The 21398-nt window shown below is 41.9% G+C and overlaps 1 protein-coding gene across 1 annotated transcript; it reads left to right on the top strand.

Annotated features, from left to right (window-relative positions):
- The first annotated feature begins 5976 nt into the window (after positions 1–5976).
- Itpr (Inositol 1,4,5,-trisphosphate receptor) lies at positions 5977–21029 on the top strand. The gene is made up of 23 exons (XM_017612166.1): positions 5977–6182; positions 6859–6929; positions 7075–7190; positions 9107–9860; positions 9951–10165; positions 10284–10757; positions 10843–11361; positions 11465–11640; positions 11720–11875; positions 11943–12096; positions 12155–12311; positions 12713–13392; positions 13717–13852; positions 13925–14068; positions 14277–14500; positions 14644–16084; positions 16353–17764; positions 17840–18032; positions 18097–18219; positions 18284–18456; positions 18531–18695; positions 19222–19710; positions 19863–21029. The coding sequence occupies exons 1-23, from the start codon at positions 6082–6084 to the stop codon at positions 20454–20456; spliced, it is 8667 nt and encodes a 2888-aa protein (XP_017467655.1). The 5' UTR covers positions 5977–6081; the 3' UTR covers positions 20457–21029.
- The last annotated feature ends 369 nt before the right edge of the window (positions 21030–21398 follow it).

The raw sequence follows: 21398 nt of genomic DNA on the forward strand, positions 1-21398 counted from the left end.
AGTGTAGCGCAACGAAATTGCACTCAACAATCACTCGCTTGGCGCATTTTTCCGAGCTTTTCCAGCGACTTTAGCTTTCGCTCGCAACTATTCGCCGCTAAGATGCCTCATTTTCATTTCATTTCGAGTCGGAAACGGACGCGTTTGTTGTCTGTTAGCGCGAGCCGCACTCGCACACACACACACACACACACAGGCACACACCTACCGGGACACCTAAAGTGGGTGCGCGCGCGAGTGGGTCATTTCGATGTTTGGCGTTTAGACGCGTAGCAAAGCGATTTTTTCTTTCGTTTAAATAATACAATTAAAAATAATTTTTCGCATCATTTTTGCTTGCTTTTGATGAGTGCGCGTCGATTATTGGCTGCAGCCAATCAGCGCGTAATTTCGCCGATCGAAGATTTGTTTATGTTAACGCGCAACGAAAATCGAAAGGAATATTTTTTGTGTCGGGAAAGCGTTTGGAGTAGCGCATAATTTAATACACCTGGTAATTTTTGGTTTGGTTTTTATGTTTGCGGATGCTGAGTGTGTGGGAAGTTATGTGGTTTTTAGTTGGAGAACAACTATGTAGATATATAAATTTTTTTTAAATATTTAAATTTTTGCAGAAAAATGTGATAATCATAAGCAAACAAGGCAATATGGTTTTTTTTAGCCGTTCGGGGAGTTGCCCTGCTGGATGCAGATGTGAAGTGCTTTAAGTGATGTATACATACCTCTTTAGTATTTTGATTTTTTTCTCCTATTCTGCGTTCGGGTGCTCCAAATTTATTACCATTGCACTCGAATGGCATTTCCATGCGCTAAGTGCTATAAATCAATCAATTTTCTATATAAAATATTTATTGCCTACAAATTTCACGTTCACGTTCAAAGGTGAAATAGTATGTATGTATGTATGTATGTGAGAAAAGTGGCCATGGCCCATTAAAATTGTTTCATGTTCTTGCACATATATGTACAACCATATATGTAAATATATATGTAAATGTATGTTGAAATTATAAGCCATGCCAATGCCAATTGATGGTTAATCAAATTTAATTGAATTTGCAATAAATTCGTTTTATTACTTTTTAATGCAAATACATACATATGTATGTAAATATAAATTTGACTTCCAAAGTGATGAGCTGTTTGTTTGTTCATATGTATTATTCAATGAAATTCGTTTAAAATGTTTTGTTTTTTTGTTTTAGTTGTGCATATTAAACACATAGTACATACATACATATGTACATTCATACGCTGGCTGGCCATTCAGATGCTTCTCCGATTTTATGTAGCCACTCGGCACTTCATTTGTTCGTTGTTTACTTACTGTTGTTTTTTCCTGCATAATGACATTACTGCTTCGTTTCATCATTATTGCAAATGTAGTGGTTACCTGTGTCGGTTGTGAGCAGCATATTCGTAATGGCCTCAGCATAAGCCTACACGGCTCCTGTATGTACTACCCAACATCCAAGCAGACTTTCAGACTCCAAATTTTCTACCTACAAAAGCATACAATTTTACATTCTCGGCGGTAGCCACTCATTCTTTACTTCAGTTGTGCATACTCATACTCCCCACAGAATTTTTTCCTCGTATTTTATTCATTTCATGCATATCTGCGTATGTATGTGCTTAGCCACAGCCAGCTGCAGCACCACAAATCTGCAATATTTTCACCGCACTTTCATCATTTTCATTGCCTGGCGAATTTCCGGCTTCGCTTACAAAAATGTTAACATACAAACATACTTGCATATTTACAATTTGACCTAAAAATTTTGTTGGCTCTGTGTTTTCATGATAATAATAATAATAAGAATTTGGCACTTACACTTTTGCTAAGCGTTTGGCCGAGCTTCTCCTCCAATTTGTGGTGTGCCGGCTTGATGTTGTTACACAAAAGGAGAGACCTACGAACGGCAAATGGATTTCATGAGAAGCTGTTTTTCATGACAGAAATACCTGCCAGCCGAACGGCGACCGCTGTTAAGAAGAACCTTGTTTTTAACCGACTTCCAAAAAAGGAGGAGGTTATCAGTTCGTCGGAATATTTTTTTTTTTTGTTTTTTTATGTATGTTACCGCATAACTTTGGACCACGTCAACCGATTTCGATAATTCTGTTTGCATCGGAAAGGTAGTGTCTCAGAGGTGGTCCCATACTAATCTGGTTGAGATCCGATCAGTGGATCATATATATATATATTTTTATATGGGAGTTGAAGTCGGTTTTTTTTTGCTAAAAATTATTTGTTATAAGTTTTTTTTCGATGTTGCTTTGACCAGGGCACGATTCCACGTCCTTCGGAGTGGTAGAACGCACCTCTAATCACTCGTCTACAGCGGTCGACCAGTTTTCCGTCTGAGTTTTCATAGTATTACAAATATTTCATTTTTATTTTTGTAAATCCGACCAGAGGGGACTAGAAGGCAAATACTTTGTCCTTTTTGTTCTACATTTTGATGCAGAAAGTCACCTATTCAGGAACTGAGATGTGAATTCGCTTTGTTTTATTTTATTTTTTTAAATATAATTTAACCTCAATTGGACGCTAAATAAAAAATTTTCCTGATGCATTCCAATTTAATAATATTTTACAATCATGCTTAGCCTACTCTTTGCACATACGGTTGCCTGCTTTTATCGAACTTCTCTTAGTTGCGTTAATGTACTTACAGCCTAAGGAGGCTGTTTCCTTTTCCTTTCTCAACAATAATTTGATTGACACACGCAAAATGAACTTTTCTCCATTTCCACTTAGGATGTACATACACATACATACATACATACATATGTACATATATGCTTGTTTCAGAAGTTTACCGTGATATGCGCACGCCTCATCATTGAAGAGTGCGGAAAGACAGCTTAAAATTCCGAATAGCAGACTACGGAATTGCAAGAGTGTGGGCAACAGCTATGTATAAAAAAAACTGCTTGTAAGGGCAATTTTTGGTGTAATAATTGTATGGAAATATGTTTTTCGCGCCAAAATATAGTTAAAGCATTTTTCAGTAAGAGCGAGTCGAAATAATAAAAAAGCGGGTATCTGACGTATTAAATAATGGAATTTTTAATTGGAAGGCCCAGGTATGCCATTACGTATAGAAATAACAGCGTTGGAATGACCACAGTCGATTCGGATCCGAGTGGTCCAACCGCTTATTGACATTGGCCCAGACCACACTGCTATTGTCATACTGCATGAGACCGGTTTTTTAGGCAAGCGAGAGAAAAGAGTAAAAGAAATTCGAATGCAGCCGATACCCTGCCATAAGAGACATCACACTGACATTGTGGCTTGTGCCATAGACCTGCGACTTCAGAAGATCCAACAAGGAGGAGGAAGGTCTAGCGAGTCCAACTAGTGTTTTTCACCAAAATTCTGAGATAGGTCGTTTTTTGAACCGAATTCTGAAATATGGCGTTAGCAGACGATATGTAGTCGCCTATTTAGTTTAACTTTACCCCTGGGATATTTTTAGAAGTAATATTGTTTTAGCTGATTGCCTTTCTCGGTACTTTATTATCTGCGTAGCTGTTAGCGATTAAGTTGTTTCCTGTTCCTCGTAGCAGAGCTTCCGCTTACAACTTTCCACAATTAATTGGTTGACGAATCTCCAGTTCCACGCAGTACATCTCCGCTCCTATGCGAACTATAAATATGTTAAAAGTCCTCCGGCCGGGTTTTATATCTCTCTATGCGATGGCGGTTTGGAGCCTTTCTTCGCAGTTATTCGGCGTAGCATTGGCTCCCAACAAATGTAGCCATCAAGTATGCCGATCACAAACTCAAAAAGTTACTGCAGACCCTTCTGTTTATTGCGAGCAGTTGCTTCAATATACCATATTTAGGGCCAACTAAGTGTAGCCTACTTACAATCCCTCTTTACTGAGTAGTGGTTACGAATGCCGAAAGATGCACACTTACCGATTTTCTGTCGTCATATTGAGTAATGTATCTACCACAGTACTGGGTCAAAAGACATTAGTTCTACCGTATGAGTTTCTAACGGAAGATGCCGGGTGAGTAATTTTATAATCAAAAGTTTCAGTCAAGACGATTAATTATTAAACCGCACTGCCCAATATGATCCAGAACATACTAAGGGTAATCGAAGTAACTCCCACCCTTTCCCTATCCGGGAAAAAAGTATTCGCCGAGTAATTGCAGATATCGCACGACTATCGCTTGGCCATTAAACCTAGGATTCTGACTAAACGGTATTATACGGTCGAGTAATTATGCCCTATGCTCCGATCCGTTGTATGCGAAACGGCCTCACATTCCCGGGGGAAGTGTAATGCCGAGTCACAGGAGCGTCATAGGTCGAAGACCCGTAGCGCTACGCCAGTGTAGTTCCATTAGTTTTTTTTTTTGCTTTCTCAGCTCCTTTGTCATGTTGGGACCTACTAAAAGGAAGGGCTCAGGTCAACAATTCTGGCTAACTTATCGGCTTCCTCATTTCTTTCGACTTCCAGTACCCATAGCAATTCTCAACTAGGTCATTTGCTTCTTTCCACACCCCACGACCACTCAGAATTTGACCTCGAAGGATGAAAGAGCCTGACTATCACATAAAATTAGGATCCTCTCACTTCGATAATTCCTGCGAAGGTTGATCTCAGCACACAGATTGATGGCATAGACCTTCGCTTGGAAAGGTTTCCAGGGGCAACTAAACCTTCAGTCTGTGGCTATATACGGCTATGTTCACCTAGACATGTCTCTCCATAAAAGCGGTACTCCATGTCCCTGTTCCTAGATGATAAAACCCTACCTTTGCCTAAACAGTCTCTCGCGAAATTAAGGAGAGTTCGCTTTGCAACTTGTTCAACTGCAAGAAGCACTGGCTCGGTTCCCAGAATTACCTCTGCCGCACCGTTAACAGAGTAGTCCTGGAAACCCAAGCCGCTGCTTCATAGGTTACCATTGGTCGTACTATCATGGTGTACATCTATCTTAGGATCCTATGGGCTTCATCCCCAAGATTTGCCCGTTACCAGTTTACACACCATTACAGCTCTTATAGCTTTGGAGGGGCCGCCTCAACATCAGTCCTTAACAAGAGTTTATTTAAACCCACATCCGCTAACCACCTTTTGCTGTCGCTGAAGGTACCTGCGAACTTCCTTCTGGCGATAATCACTATGTCATCTCGAATAATAATTTTTAACCGACTTCAAAAGGAGGTTATAAATTCGTCGGAATATTTTTTTTTATGTATGTTACCGCATAACTTTGGATCACGTTAACCGATTTCTATAATTATTTTTAAAGGAAAGGTGGTACCTCAGACTTATTTAGTTTAGATCCGATCATTGGATCATGAAGTAATTAACGGTACTCTTAAATTTTTATATGAGAATTGCCGTTGGTTTGGTTTTTTTTTGTTTAAAAATTACTTTTTTTCAAATGAAAGTATTAAGCTATTTAAAAAACATTTTATTTGTGTATGTAGTAAAATATTTTTTTTTATACATTTGAGTAAAATGTAAATTTTACTTTATTTCTTTTGCAGCTAATTGAAGTTAAATTACTACAAGTTGGGCCACGGATTGCGCTAAACTTACAAAAACTGCACCTTCTCGTGCAACTACTTAGCAGCGAAATTTTTCAGCAACTACTCGGAAAGACGGCACTTCAATTGTGATAAAAACCCAGCATCTACACTTGCGTACATATGTACATACATACATAAACAAAATACAAGCGCATACAGCTTCCTTTCAACTGCTACTACAATTCGTTCTGCTGCTGCACTCTGATTTAGCTTTTATGCCAACCATTGTTTCTGCCTCATTTTCACCTTTTAAGTCTGGCACCAGCAACCGGAAGTAAACTTATACATTCACATATATGATATTTAAGCAGAAGGAGGAGAAGAAGAAGAAGTGGAAAAGTGGGAGACAATTACTAAGGCATAAAAGTATATATATGTACTTGTGAGACACACTGTGCATAAGTCAGCCACTCCAGTCTCCTCACTAGCGCCTTCCTTTACGTACATACGTTAAGCGCCGCCACCGTCAGCGCCACCACCACCGCCACCAACACGCCTATATACTTCCAACACAATGGGTGACAATATAATTGGCTCGGCGAGTTTCCTGCACTTGGGCGATATTGTGTCGCTCTATGCGGAGGGCAGTGTTTGCGGCTTTCTCAGCACACTCGGGTAAGTTATTAAATAATTAATTTATGCATACAAATAGTATAAGTGAGTGTTAGTATGTACATATTTATTTCACCTATAGTTGCGTATATTGTAGTTAATCAATGTTTAACTACGTTTGTAAATGCATTGTTATTTTTATGCCTCTTTGTTTGTGCTCCTCTGATTGCCCCAAACCAATAATTCCAAGTATTTGTTCAATGGCTCGCGTGTGACCCTCGAAGGAATTTGCCTGCCTCCTAAACCCATGCATCCTCCGTTCTACATACACACATATGTATGTGTAGTTGTATATGTATGTAATTGCTTATGAGTTCCACAATGCCTCCCCAACAAGCGGCTTTATGTGTTTATGAATTTTTATTACCTGTTCTAATTATTGTTGCTGCATACCTGCCGTGTTATGTGATTAGGCGCTGCTAATATTTATTCTGGATTGACCATTAACATACTTATTTCATTCCTATATTGCTCGACCATACCTCGTCATACCAACCAAAACCAAATCAAATCGCCTACTCACTCTGCACGCCAATGTGGTGCCCTGTGTGCGCACTCCTGCCTGCGCTGCTGTTGATGTCTGCACCGTTTAAACACTCGCTCGTTTGCTCGCTGTTTGTTGCAAAAAAAAAAAAAAAACGACCTCCAAATTATCGCCGGCAACAATTACCAACGTCAGCCTTGTGGATGATCGTACCGTGGTGTGTCCGGAGGCGGGTGATTTAAATTATCCGCCGAAGAAGTTTAGAGGTGAGTAATTAATTGTTCAGCCACTTAATTTTTTTGCTTAGCTGGATTGCCACTAACAACTAATCTCCACATTCCTTGGCTTGCCACGCGTGTATTGTTTGTTTGCTTTATTTCATTCGTTTATTGCTTTCTGCCACCCCTACAGATTGCCTCATCAAGGTTTGTCCTATGAATCGTTACTCTGCACAGAAGCAATTCTGGAAAGCCGCCAAACAGTCTGCCAGCTCGAACACAGACACGAATTTGCTGAAGCGTTTGCATGTGAGTACCTTATTTAGATAATAAATTTCTTTAGGCATATACTTAAGGTATGTACATATGTACGTACATAAGGGGGTATGCATATATGTATGTATGTATGTGCATTTGAAAATCTCAAGTGACCACTTCGATTTGAGCTAGTGTGCGTGCATATGTTTAAATAATAAGCGAGTAGATTTTCAATTTATTATTTTCCTCTATAGAGTCTGTTATAGAAGATACAGAAGACAGAATAGTAAGGTCAAGCGTCGAATGATCAGAAAGCTGTGCACACTGCGCCACTTTCTTTCACCAAGGGTGAAATTCAGGTAGACATCGGGAAGGCGAAAGCCTCAAAAGCTATAGGTCCGAACGTTCTCGATTTGTATAAGTTAAGAAGGGTGGTCCCACTATTTAAGCCGGGCAACCCCAATAACATAGTTGAGTCTTATTTCCCCAAGGGCAAATATGCTTGAGGCCTGGCTAATACCGTACTGCGCTTGTCATCTAACCCCAGCAAAGCATCAGCATGGCTACCGTAGAGTGCACATCACTACCACACTACTTAACGCAATAAGCACACAGGAAACTTGCGGCCTTAACCGTAACCGCCCTGTCCGGTCAGCGCTGGACTTGTCAAAGGTATTCGACACCGTCTTGAATTCCACCGTGATAGAAGACATTGAGACATCCTATCTCCCGCAGGGATTAAAACGGTGGACGGCGAATTACCTGAGAGTCGGAAAAAGGGTTCCCACAGGCCACCGGAGGCGGTGTTTCCCTGATTTTTTACGCTAACAATTGCCTGCACGGAGCCTAACCCTATCTCCTATAATATCCACGGCGGTCTTCTTTACCACTTTTATAAAAGAGGTCAAGCTGCAATTAGACATTCACATAAATGGCCCACCAATTCCTAGAGCGAAAAACCCGACAATTTTAGTGGTTACCATTGACAGTTTGTCCTGTTTCCGCTTGAACGCTACTGAATTGTCGGAATACAGCACTCCGGATAGCAACGGGACGCCTTCTGATGTCGCCCGACCATCACTGCAGGGCGCGTTCGAACAGACACTTGCTGGAAGCAGAGCCAGATACGTTAAGTAATCTCCAAGAACTCACAAGCCCGACAGAGGGAATTCATTACCTACTTCAGCAGAGACTCTGGCTCCATAAATGCCGTGTTAGGACCAAAAGACCACGCAGACCAGTAGACGAATAGCGTCAACTGCGAGACGAACAATTAAGCTCTGAATACTTCAGTAAACTGAACTCGTGCCTCTCCAAACTCAACTCCGACATACCAAACATAAGCTCGACTTGTGAAGGCTACCTCAACGACACCAATCAGCTCTTTACATGCGCACATAAATCGATTCAGCTAATAACGCTCTCCTTTTAGTCCGACCCCCTCGAAACAGCACGATTTCTGGGTCTATCGTAAGTTGAGCTTGACGACAACGGCTGATAGACTAGCCGATTTCCTAATGCAGACTGGATAATCGTTCGTGCTAAATTATAACTCGAATTTTTGTATGGGTTTGAACAAGTTTGCAATTAATTTGCTTCTAAAGTTTTGTTAAGTTACATTAGACGGAAACTTTGAGAAGAAACGCATCTATTTGTACTCGTATAGTTAGCAGGTCTGGTCCATATAGTTTCTTCTGGTGCAATCTGAGAGAGAAGGGGATAAGTTGGAGATAAGGAAGGTATGTATTTTTCACATCAGCGCTAAACTTGGTTATAGGATAAGATGAAAGAAAGTTATTTATGCAACTACCCCACTCATATTTATTTGGGCAAGTCCAAGCACATCGTGCCGCACAATGCATCTTTGAGAATATTGAATTTTCTTAAGCGACTTCTGGGCGGATAGTCAATTAACTTCCTCCTCTGCATTTTTCGCTTTTATCTTCCATTGCGCCTCTTTCGTACAGCACGCTGCCGAAATCGAGAAGAAGCAAAATGATACGGAAAACAAAAAATTGCTGGGCACCGTTGTTCAATATGGCAGCGTCGTGCAACTGCTCCATCTCAAATCCAACAAATACCTGACCATGAACAAACGACTGCCCTCGCTGCTGGAGAAAAATGCAATGCGCGTTTACTTGGATGCCAATGGCAATGAGGGTTCGTGGTTCTACATAATGCCCTTCTATAAGTTGCGTTCCGCAGGTGATAATGTTGTTGTTGGCGACAAGGTCATCTTGAATCCCGTAAATGCTGAACAACAAAATTTGCACGTCGCTGCCAATTACGAACTCCCCGACAATCCTGGCTGCAAGGAGGTGAACGTACTAAACTCCTCGACTTCATGGAAAATTACGCTCTTCATGGAGCACAAAGAAAACCAGGAGCACATTCTTAAGGGTGGCGATGTTGTGCGCCTCTTTCATGCCGAGCAGGAGAAATTCCTCACCATGGACGAGTATAAAAAGCAACAGCATGTGTTTTTGCGCACAACGGGACGTACAAGCGCGACGGCAGCCACCAGCAGTAAAGCGTTGTGGGAGGTGGAGGTTGTGCAGCATGACTCGTGTCGCGGCGGTGCCGGTCACTGGAATTCATTGTATCGTTTTAAACATTTGGCCACCGGTTATTACTTGGCTGCCGAGCTGGAATCGGTAGGCAGCGCATCGTTGACACACTCGCTGGATGGCAGTGGGCTGGATGCATCACTGAAGGAGGCAGGTGTGTAGCTTCAAAGGATGGTGCCCCCTTTATACATAAGCAACGCATTTCTTTATTTCATTAAAATTTATTTTCATTCAATCAACACAGAGAAGAGCAAATGTGAACGCTATCGCCTTGTGCCGGTGCCATACTCCACGGAAATCGCATCGGTGTTCGAATTGGATCCCACAACGATGGCGCGCGCCGACAGCCTTGTGCCGCAATCGAGCTATGTGCGTTTACGGCATTTGTGCTCGAACACATGGGTGCACGCCACCTCCATACCCATCGACATAGACGATGACAAGCCGGTGATGTCAAAGGTACGCAAAAGCACACGCACAAGCACACTCATGCGTAGACAAAAGCAATTCAATTTAAATTTCAATGCAATTTGGCGCAGACCTTGAACTCAATTTATTCCAATTTTATTGCACGCAGGTTTGCTGTTCGCCTATCAAAGAGGATAAAGAGGCATTTGCACTCATACCCGTCTCGCCTGTGGAGGTGCGTGATTTGGATTTCGCAAACGATGCCTGCAAAGTGCTGGATACCGTTACGAGTAAGCTGGTGAACGGCAGCATTTCGATAAATGAGCGCCGCTCGTTGATTGCTTTGCTGCAGGACATAGTTTTCTTTATTGCTGGCATGGAGAACGAGCAGAACAAGGCGAAGGCTTTGGAATTGACAATTAAGAATCCGATACGAGATCGTCAAAAGCTGTTGCGCGAGCAATATATACTAAAGCAGCTGTTCAAAATACTGCAGGGCCCATTTCAGGAGAATCCCAGCGGTGAAGCGCCCTTTTTGCGGCTCGATGAACTGAGCGACCCGAAAAACAGTCCGTATAAAAATATATTCCGCTTATGCTATCGCATATTGCGTCTATCGCAGCAGGACTATCGAAAGAATCAGGTGAGCTAACTAAATAGTTAATTGCATTTTAGTGTCACCCTACGTTATGGTCTCTCTCGCTCTCTCGATCTTTCTTTTTTTTTAGGAGTATATTGCCAAGCATTTTGGTCTCATGCAAAAGCAAATTGGCTATGACATCCTCGCCGAGGACACTATCACCGCACTGTTGCATAACAATCGCAAACTGCTCGAGAAGCACATAACAGCCGCAGAGATCGAGACTTTTGTGGGTCTAGTACGCAAGAATATGCACAACTGGGACTCGCGCTTTCTCGACTATCTCTCCGATTTGTGTGTTTCGAATCGCAAGGCGATTGCTGTGACACAGGAGCTAATTTGTAAAAGTGTACTCAGCTCAAAGAACTCGGACATACTTATCGAAACGCAAATTAAGCACTTCAAAACGCCCGTTAACGATGGCTTCCGCAATGCTGCGGATGATTCATATTCGCTTGGCACGCTGACAGAGGTGTTGGACGATGATGAGCGGTCCGATTTGATCTCGAATTCAACCACAACCACCAGCTGGGACACCACCAGTCTAAATGATGCGCCCGAAATCGAGGAGAAATATGAAATACATTTAAAGTGGCGCGGCCAGCCGGTAAGTGCAACGGCTGAATTTTGTACATTTAAGTGTTGGAATGCTTAAGTCGTTCATTGATTTCTTTATTTCATTTTATTTTATTTATATTTTTAATTTATAGAACTCTCGTTCAATGGGCGATTTGGCTGACTGCGCTGCTCAAGGCAAGGAGGAGGAGGCCGCCATACTCAATTACTATCGTCACCAATTGAATTTGTTTTCGAACATGTGTTTGAATCGTCAATATTTGGCCTTGAATATCTTATCGCCACATTTGGATATCGATTTGATTCTTAAGTATGCTACATGTGCCAATGTGCACTGTTTGTGAGATTTATAGCATCCAAACGTATTTTATTGTTTTCGTATTTTTCAGATGCATGTCCGATGAGACAATGCCATATGAGTTGCGCGCCTCTTTCTGTCGTCTAATGCTACATTTGCATGTCGATCGCGATCCACAGGAGCCAGTGACGCCGGTGAAATATGCGCGCCTCTGGAGCGAAATACCATCTAAGATGTCGATATTAGAGTGAGTTTCGTTTTTTAGTTTAATGTTCTTAATCACCATTTCTCAACAAATATCAATCACTTTGCAGCTACGACGGCAAAAATCAACAACCCGACCACAACAAAGAAGCTGTGCGTGCCAAATTCAACACCACAATCGCATTTGTAGAAAACTATCTCTGCAATGTGGCCACTAAGGTATGGCTATTCACCGATCAGGAGCAAAATAAGTTGACATTCGAGGTATGGCTTCCAAAGCTCACACTTTTCGTTCGCAATAAAACACCCTACATTGTTGCAGGTGGTTAAGCTGGCACGTGATCTCATTTACTTTGGCTTCTATAGCTTCAGCGATTTGCTGCGCTTAACCAAAACATTGCTCTGCATTTTGGACTGCGTATCAGAGACTGCCATGGATGGTGGGGCACCGGGACGTTTCGTAAACACGGACATTGATTGTAAGTTGTGCAAGAAAAGAGTGTACCTTTCTACTGGGTTACATTTTGCGAAAGATTTACCTCGATTACTTACTGCTTGAATTTAATATTCGAAATCGTATATTACTTTCTTTTCGAATTATTTACTGGTTTCTTTATTGCCTGTTTAAAATGTTGGCTTTTATTTTTGTTGAATTTCAACTGCGGCTTTTGCTTTCGTGTTACAATTTAAATTATTGTTAATTTGATTAAAAAGCGGCACAAGAAGAGGAAGCGGGTAAGTTTCTGAAACGTTTCCTAAGAAAGTAACAACAGCTATTACTATAAAGTGTTTTGCCAACTTTACTTAATTTGTTAAATCTTTGCCCAAACTAACACAGCTTTAACTAACCTCTGTTTCCTGTTTCTGTCTCCTTAAACAGCCGAAGGTGGCGTACTTCGCTCGATCGGTGACATGAACACCGTAATGACTTCGCTAGCACTCGGCTCTGTCGGTCAAGCAATCGCCTCGCCTGCATCGCTAGCACTACAACATCGCAAGTCCGTGTCCCAAATGCTGAAAGAGTATCCATTGGTCATGGATACTAAATTGAAGATAATCGAGATTCTACAATTCATACTGGACGTACGTTTGGATTATAGAATCAGTTGCCTCCTATCGATATTCAAACGCGAATTTGATGAGACCGAGCTAAGTGCGGCTGCAGCAGCAGTCGCGGCGGCACAAGCTGCGGCGGCACACACAACTACTGGCGCTGGATCATCTGATGGCGGTGCTGCTGGGGATGGCAATATTAGCGGCGCTGAGACAAGTGCCAAAGATGCGGCGCTAATGGAAGCCGCAGCCACAGCTGCTGCTGCGCTCAGTGCACGTCAGCGGAATATCGATTTGGAGTCAATAGGTGTGCAGGCTGAGGACATTTTCGATTGTGACAGTGGCGATGCGGCGAATTTGGATTTGGATGGGCAGGGTGGTCGCACATTCCTGCGCGTGCTGCTGCATCTCATCATGCACGATTATCCGCCGTTGGTATCAGGCGCGCTGCACTTACTATTCAGACATTTTAGTCAGCGGCAGGAGGTGTTACAAGCTTTCAGGCAGGTAAGTGGTGATGCAATGAAAAAGTGCATTTTGTGATTTGTGTTTGGTGTTGAAATCGTTAAATTTGTATTTATGAACTAATGTACATACGTGTTTTAATTTATTTACTAACCTCAATTTTTCTTTTGAATTTATACCACGCCTTATAATTTACTGCCTGCTCATTACTATACCCGTAATCCCTCCACAAACCTAACCTATCCGTGTGCTAGCCAAAATGGGATCATATCGTTAGTACTAACAATTTTTGTTTAGAAATTTTTTTGTATAAAATTTTGTAAACTATTTGAAATAGGAAACATTAAAATTCCACTCTGTTTACAGGTGCAATTACTCGTATCCGACAGCGATGTAGAGTCATATAAGCAAATTAAGTCCGATTTGGATATTTTGCGCCAAAGCGTTGAAAAGTCCGAGCTCTGGGTCTACAAGCCAAAAACAACTGATGAGTTTAATGCAAGTATGTGCCAGCACTTCCATTATCCTAATCAAAATTAATTAATTAATAATGTTTTATTTCATCACACTCCAGCCGCTGAACGTTCGTCTGACCCAGCCATCGATGTCTCCAACTTGAGTAATGAATATCGCGCCTCACTCTCTAACGAGCAACTCAATGAGTACAAAAAAGTTAAGGAGATACTTATACGCATGAATAAATTCTGCGTCACCTCTGGTATGTTGGTGAATAATTAACTGTATTTATTGTTTGGAGTCACATTTTAAGTACTACACAAAATTTATGGAAACCCATATTTTGTCGATATTTTCCGCCCCTCCTTGCATAATCTGGAAAATTACAAAATTTTGGGTTAATTTTTTTATATTGATATCTATTCTAAATCACAAATTTTTTATTATATTAAACCTCTTTGGCACGCAAGGCCCTATCGTGAAGCCACGCAAACACGAGCAACGTCTACTACGCAACGTTGGCGTACACACTGTTATTCTTGATCTGCTGCAGAATCCCTATGATGAGAAAGACGATGTGCTGATGAAGGAATTGATGTGCTTAGCGCATGAGTTTCTGCAGAACTTCTGCTTGGGAAATCAGCAAAATCAAGTTTTGCTGCATAATCAGTTAGACTTGTTCCTGAATCCGGGGGTAAGTAGGATTAGATTGTTAGTTGTTTTCACCTACCCATCGTCAATAACTTGGCACATTCCTGATATTTCCATTTAATTGACGATCTTTTTTTAATACTTCTTATTCAAATCACACGATTCCATATTCCTTTCTGATGCCAGATCTTGGAGGCCAAGACCGTTTGCGCTATCTTCAAAGACAATCTCGCTCTCTGCAACGAAGTTACCGACAAAGTCGTACAGCATTTCGTACATTGCATTGAGATCCATGGCCGACACGTTGTCTACTTGCAGTTTCTTCAAACGATTGTCAAAGCTGAAAATCAATTTATACGCAAGTGTCAGGATATGGTCATGCAGGAATTGATTAATGCCGGCGAGGATGTGCTCGTCTTCTACAACGATAAGACCTCCTTCAATCAGTTTGTCTCGATGATGCAGATTGAAAAGTCGCCACTAAGCGATACTAGTCAACTGCGTTACCATGTGGAACTGGTTAAGCTGCTGGCTTGCTGTACCATGGGCAAGAATGTGTACACCGAAATCAAGTGCAATAATTTGCTCTCACTGGACGATATAGTGACCATTATTTGTAATCCTGCTTGCATACCCGAGGTTAAAGAGGCCTATGTTGATTTCCTTAATCATTGTTACATCGACACCGAGGTGGAGGTGAAGGAGATCTACTCGTCGAGCCATATGTGGAATTTGTTCGAGAAATCGTTTCTGGTCGACATCAATCAGCTGATTGCCATCGGCGCCAATGCCGATAAAACCCTACTTAATTATGTGCTTAGTGGTGTAACGAATGTATTGAATACCTTCTTCTCCAGCCCCTTCTCCGATCAAAGCACCATCGTGCAGACGCGTCAGATGATTTTCGTTCAGATACTGCAAGCCACCTATCGCCTGTCGCAGTGCAAGTGGCTGTCACTGGCCGATCGCTTTAATGTCGAGAACTGCGTTCGTACGTTGGCTGAATCGGCGAAGACACGCAACATTGCGATACCGCTCGATCTGGAGCAGCAGGTGGTGTCGATGTCTAGCAAAACAGCCTTGCTAACGCGTCAGACCACCAAATGGCTATTGGCCTCGAAGCAGCCAAAATATGAAACACAGCTCTCGGCAAATTTAATGCGTTTGGACCGATCGATCATAGAGGGCTTGCAAGATATTGTCTCGCTGTTGGAAGATCAACTGAAGCCGGTGGTGGAGGCGGAGTTGTCGTTGTTGGTTGACATTCTGTATAGATCGGAGTTACTCTTTCCGCCTGGTACCGAGGCGCGCAAGCGTTGCGAGAGCGGTGGCTTCATTAGAAAGCTAATCAAACATACTGAGAAGCTGCTGGAGGAGAAGGAGGAAAAACTGTGCGTGAAGGTGTTGCGTACACTGCGCGAAATGATGGCAATCGATGTGAATTACGGCGAGAAAGGCGATGCATTGCGCAACACTCTATTAATGAGGTACTTTGATCGTAAGGGGGGCGGTGGAAGTGGTGGAATTATAAGCGGTATTGGCGGCGGAGTTGGCATTGGTATCAAAGGAGGAAGCAGTGAAAGCAGCAGTCTCGGCATTGGTGGAGTGGGACCAAAAGCAATCGAAGGTGAGTCCAAAACATTTTAAATAATTTTTTAATATTTTATCGGTACTAGTGAGTTATAACATCGCCACTGCCAAATGTGACACTTGAGATGCAACAGAAGTGCGTCTCTCTTCTGCCCTCTTTCTCCCTCTCTCTCTCTCTCTCCCCCTCTCTCTCTCTCTCTCTTTATCTCGCCTCCTCCCATACTAATATTGTGCTACACACATCGGGTTAAGATTAAAGTTAAATAAATGAATCGAGAGGAGTGTCCCTGTTTTTACCTTTACAGGCAAGTCGGATGCTAGCGATGGTAGCGCGCTGGAGCAGCAGAAGCGCGTTTATTTGGTAACACATGGCCCTGGCGCCAAGTACCTTCAACGCGCTGGCAAAACTCTACACGAGGTTCAAAATCATTTAGATCGCGAGGGCGCATCCGATCTGGTCATTGAACTTGTCATAAAATCTGTACACTCGCCCTCGATCTTCGTGGAGGCCGTCGAGCTGGGTATTGCGCTGCTTGAAGGTGGAAATCCTATCATACAGAAGGGCATGTATCAAAAATTTTTAAGCGGCGACTTCAATCAAGCTTTCTACAAGGTTTTCTTCGAGAAGATGAAAGACTCACAGCAAGAGATAAAGTCCACGGTTACGGTAAACACCACAGACATTGCCGCGAAGGCGCACGAAAACAAGCAGGATGCCAATCTGGAGCTGGACAAAATAGCACGCAAGCATGGTGTGAAGAGCAATGGCGTCGTCATCACCGACGAGCTGAAGAAGGAGCTGCATAATGCAGGCTTGGCGACAGCGCGCGCTTATGGCAATGCACGCAGCATTCATCCGGGTGATGAAAATTCTGCAATTAGCATTAATAGCCCGTTGGAAGACATACTCGCCGAAAAGTTGGAGAAACACAAGGACAGCAAGGAGGATCGGCATAAGATTTCGAATAAAGTATTGGTAATGCAACCGATACTGAGGTTCTTGCAATTGCTTTGTGAGAATCACAATCCCGATCTGCAGAATTTGCTGCGAAATCAAAACAATAAGACTAACTACAATCTCGTCTCCGAAACGTTGATGTTTCTGGATTGCATTTGTGGCTCGACCACAGGTGGACTGGGCCTGCTCGGTCTCTACATCAACGAAAACAATGTGGCACTCATAAATCAAACCTTGGAAACGCTTACCGAGTATTGTCAAGGGCCATGCCATGAGAATCAAAATTGCATAGCAACACACGAATCTAACGGGCTGGACATTATAACGGCGCTCATATTAAACAACATCAATCCGCTGGGTGAAAATCGCATGGATCTCGTTTTGGAGCTGAAGAACAATGCCTCGAAATTGCTGTTGGCTATTATGGAGAGTCGCGGCGACAGCGAGAATGCCGAACGCATTTTGTACAATATGAATCCGAAACAGCTGGTGGAGGTTGCCTGCAAGGCATACCATCAAGAGGAAATGATCGACGAAAGTGATGATCACGATGAAGGCGATGCGGATGCAGATGACGATGTGTCGGTGAGTCCACGCGAGGTGGGTCACAACATCTACATACTTTGCCACCAGCTGGCGCAGCACAACAAGGAACTGGCAGCACTGCTCAAGGCCTGTGAAGATCCACAAGCGGCCAACTTCGACGCCAAAATGAGTCAGGCGCTAATGTACTACGCAACACACACAGCGCAAATTGAAGTGAGTGAGAAGTTAGAGTTTTGGGTTGTTAATTTTATCGTTGTTGTTTTTTTTTTTTGTATTTCATGTTCAAAGATCGTACGTAATGATCGCACTTTGGAGCAGATAGTTTTTCCGATACCCGAAATATGTGAGTACTTGACCACAGATACTAAAATCAAGATTTTGAACACAGCAGAACGTGACGATCAGGGCTCAAAGGTGGCCGATTTCTTCGACAAAGCCGAGGAGATGTTTAATGAAATGAAATGGCAGAAGAAGTTGAGAGGTAAGTAACATAAAAATGGAACTTTCTAAACGAACGTCGCTAAAAATCAGATTATGACTGACAGGTCAGCCCTTCCTATTCTGGGTCAGTAGTTACATGTCGCTGTGGAGCAATATACTCTTCAATTGTGTCGTTGTTATTAATCTAATTGTTGCCTTCTTTTATCCTTTTGACAATACTGTGCCGGGTAAGTAAATCGTTATAGCTTTCAGCTTTCTAACTGTATCTCAATCTGAAATTTTTTTTTACAGAGCTCAGTTCTCATATATCCTTACTCTTTTGGGCAATTCTGCTGTTCTCTCTGGCTATTGTTGTAACGCTACCGCGCGAGTCGGGTATACGTACTTTAATTGGTTCGGTGATACTACGTTCGATATTTCTAATTGGGCCGGAGTCAACGCTTTGTCTGCTTGGAGTTGTGACTGTAAGTGAAAAATCAAACAACCAAAACCAATTTGTGCCTGAAACACAAATAATTTTTTCTCCCTCCACAACCAGGTCACTTTGAAAAGCGTACATATTGTGAGCATTATGGGCAATAACGGTACCTTGGAAAAGAATTTCTTCAAAATTATCACGGACATGCAACTGCTCTACCACTGCATTTATATCATCTTCTGCTTTTGTGGACTGATTTTCCATCCCTTCTTCTACTCACTGCTGGTGCGTGGGCGCAACCGCTGCGCAGATTTTCATATGTGCATTAGACCGTACCACCGTACAGGCAAACAAAAGAAGTTCGCCGTACTCCCTGGTCTAAAATATTTTTGAAGGCAATTTCGAGAATTTATTTTTTTTTTGCTGAGATAGGGGTCACCTTTTTACATTTTTCGTTGACACCTACATACGGTTATACAATATTTTTTTCTAAATAAGTAGTTCTACTAGAATAATCACGGGGTACTTGAGGTCAATCAACCTTGGAACAAAAAATACTGTATCCTCGAGAAAATAACATTGATATAGCGTACTTTAAGATCCGAATGTAAACGTCGAAGATATGACGAAAAATTTAAAAAGGCGACACCTGCATACGTTCGGCAAAAAAAAAATGAAGAATCGAAATTGCCTTGCAAAAATACTTTAGCCTCAGGGGGATACCGCGAAATTTTTTTCCGGTACGGTCTAAAATACATATATACATACATAAATATACATACATAAAAATAAATTTTGTCTATGTCTTCAGCTCTTTGATGTCGTCTATCGCGAGGAGACCCTGGTCAATGTCATACGCTCCGTGACACGCAATGGTCGCTCGATTGTGTTGACTGCTGTATTGGCTTTGATTTTGGTTTATCTCTTTTCCATCATCGGCTATATGTTCTTTAAGGACGACTTCCTTGTCGAAGTTGACACCGATGAAACACAAACGACAGTAACGCCTTCGCTTGCGGATATCACAATATCATTGCCAGCGAATGGAGGGGGAGACACTTGCAGCGCGCCGGATACATTTGGGAAGGATGCCTTTTCTGGCGCTGATGATGGCGCTGGAGCGCATGCCAACGTTGCTGGTTCTACCAGCGCAGCAACTGCTGATGACAATGGTGGTTGCGGAGGAGAAACAAAGGAACGTTCTTGTGATTCTTTGGTGATGTGCATCGTAACGACACTGAATCAAGGTTTACGAAATGGTGGCGGTATTGGAGATATACTACGCGCACCATCGAGCAAGGTGAGTGTAGGGAATAATGTATGTAATGTACTATAAAATTGAATTTAAAAGTGTAAAGTTTGATGTTAGGCCTTTTTGTGAACCGATGTAATGTTGCATATGTATGTACATCACTCAATGCCCTTTTCTCTCTTGCAATGTTTTCTCAACAGGAGAGCCTTTTCGCTGCACGTGTCATATACGATCTACTCTTCTTCTTCATTGTCATCATTATTGTGTTGAATTTAATTTTTGGTGTCATCATTGACACCTTTGCCGATCTGAGAAGTGAAAAGCAGCAAAAAGAGTTAATTCTCAAGAACACCTGCTTCATTTGTGGCCTAAATCGTTCGGCATTCGACAACAAAACGGTCAGTTTTGAGGAGCATATCAAGAGTGAACACAATATGTGGCACTATTTGTACTTCATAGTTTTGGTTAAAGTGAAGGATCCCACAGAATTCACCGGACCCGAAAGTTACGTATACGCCATGGTGAAAGCCGGCATTCTGGACTGGTTCCCACGATTGCGCGCCATGTCTTTGGCCGCTGTGGACGCGGACGGCGAACAAATTGAGCTACGCAGCATGCAGGCGCAACTGCTGGAAACGCAATTGCTCATCACCAACTTGTCACAGCAGTTGCACGAGCTGAAGGATCACATGACTGAGCAGCGCAAACAAAAACAACGCTTAGGTTTGCTCAATACAGCGCCGAGTAATCTGTTGGCGTGCTATCAACTGCGCGATGCGAATAGTTTGTCATGAAGTGTGGATGCGGGCGATGGCGTATAAGTTACGCGACACGTTTTGCAAGTGCATTTAAGGAAATGTGGCATTTCAATTGGTTTCTTATTCATTTATTAATATTTTTTATTGTTATTTACTTGCGAAATGGATCGAATTATTATAAGCATTAGGCGCAAAGGAAGCAATCAAGTAAGCAGGATAAAATGTGTGAAACGCGCAACAGAACAGTGAAAAACAGTGATTTTATTTGCAATACTTCCAAAAAGAAAATTAACAAAAATTAGCTTCCTCATGCAAAATACGAACAAATATTTGACAACAAAAACAAAAAAAGTACATAATTTCATGTTGTGTGTGTAAAACTGTAGGGCGAAAATATATACATATTTGTCACTGTAGTTGTTGTTAGCGCGTTACCCGACTTTTAAGCGTAGCCTTTCTGAAACACCCCTGTTTATGTGACGAATACGAATCATGAAAGCACCATTTATCCTGCATTTGCAATATATATATAGATAAGCATATATTTTACAATTTTTGCACATTGTGATTTGCAAAGCATTACTTATTCGTTAACTTTTTTTGTTTTTTTTTTGGAAAAACAAAAACTTTCTCCTCTCTGCACTCTTTCGTCTCGAAACTAACAAGTAAGTTCCTTTTCTCAAACACTTTTATTGTCACTTTAGTGGCGTTTTTAAAAAATCTTCACATTAACCTTTTTATATCTATACACCTTTCTGATCAATTACAAACTTTCGTACTAGAAAACTTGTTCATATATATATACATACATATATTCAAAGAAATATCCTATACCTACAGCAATATTTACCCATGTATACTATTGTATCTCTCAACTTTTAAAGGTCTAACTGGGCCACTATTCTAAGCGAAACTCTTTATAATAAAATGTGATGTTTTTATTTAAAATATCTAATCATCACACTTAGTGCCCTTTCC

The sequence above is a fragment of the Rhagoletis zephyria genome, unplaced genomic scaffold (genome assembly GCF_001687245.7).
Source record: "Rhagoletis zephyria isolate East Lansing unplaced genomic scaffold, Rhagoletis_zephyria_1.1 Rzeph_scaffold_00504, whole genome shotgun sequence".
Taxonomy (NCBI): Eukaryota; Metazoa; Arthropoda; class Insecta; order Diptera; family Tephritidae; genus Rhagoletis; species Rhagoletis zephyria.

Excerpts from the sequence above, each read along its gene's own strand:
- Itpr (XM_017612166.1), top strand. The coding sequence starts at position 6,082 with ATGGGTGACAATATAATTGGCTCGGCGAGTTTCCTGCACTTGGGCGAT. Across the intron at positions 11,362-11,464 it reads TAAAGTGGCGCGGCCAGCCG|AACTCTCGTTCAATGGGCGA; the intron begins GTAAGTGCAACG and ends TTTAATTTATAG. Across the intron at positions 16,085-16,352 it reads GGGACCAAAAGCAATCGAAG|GCAAGTCGGATGCTAGCGAT; the intron begins GTGAGTCCAAAA and ends TTACCTTTACAG.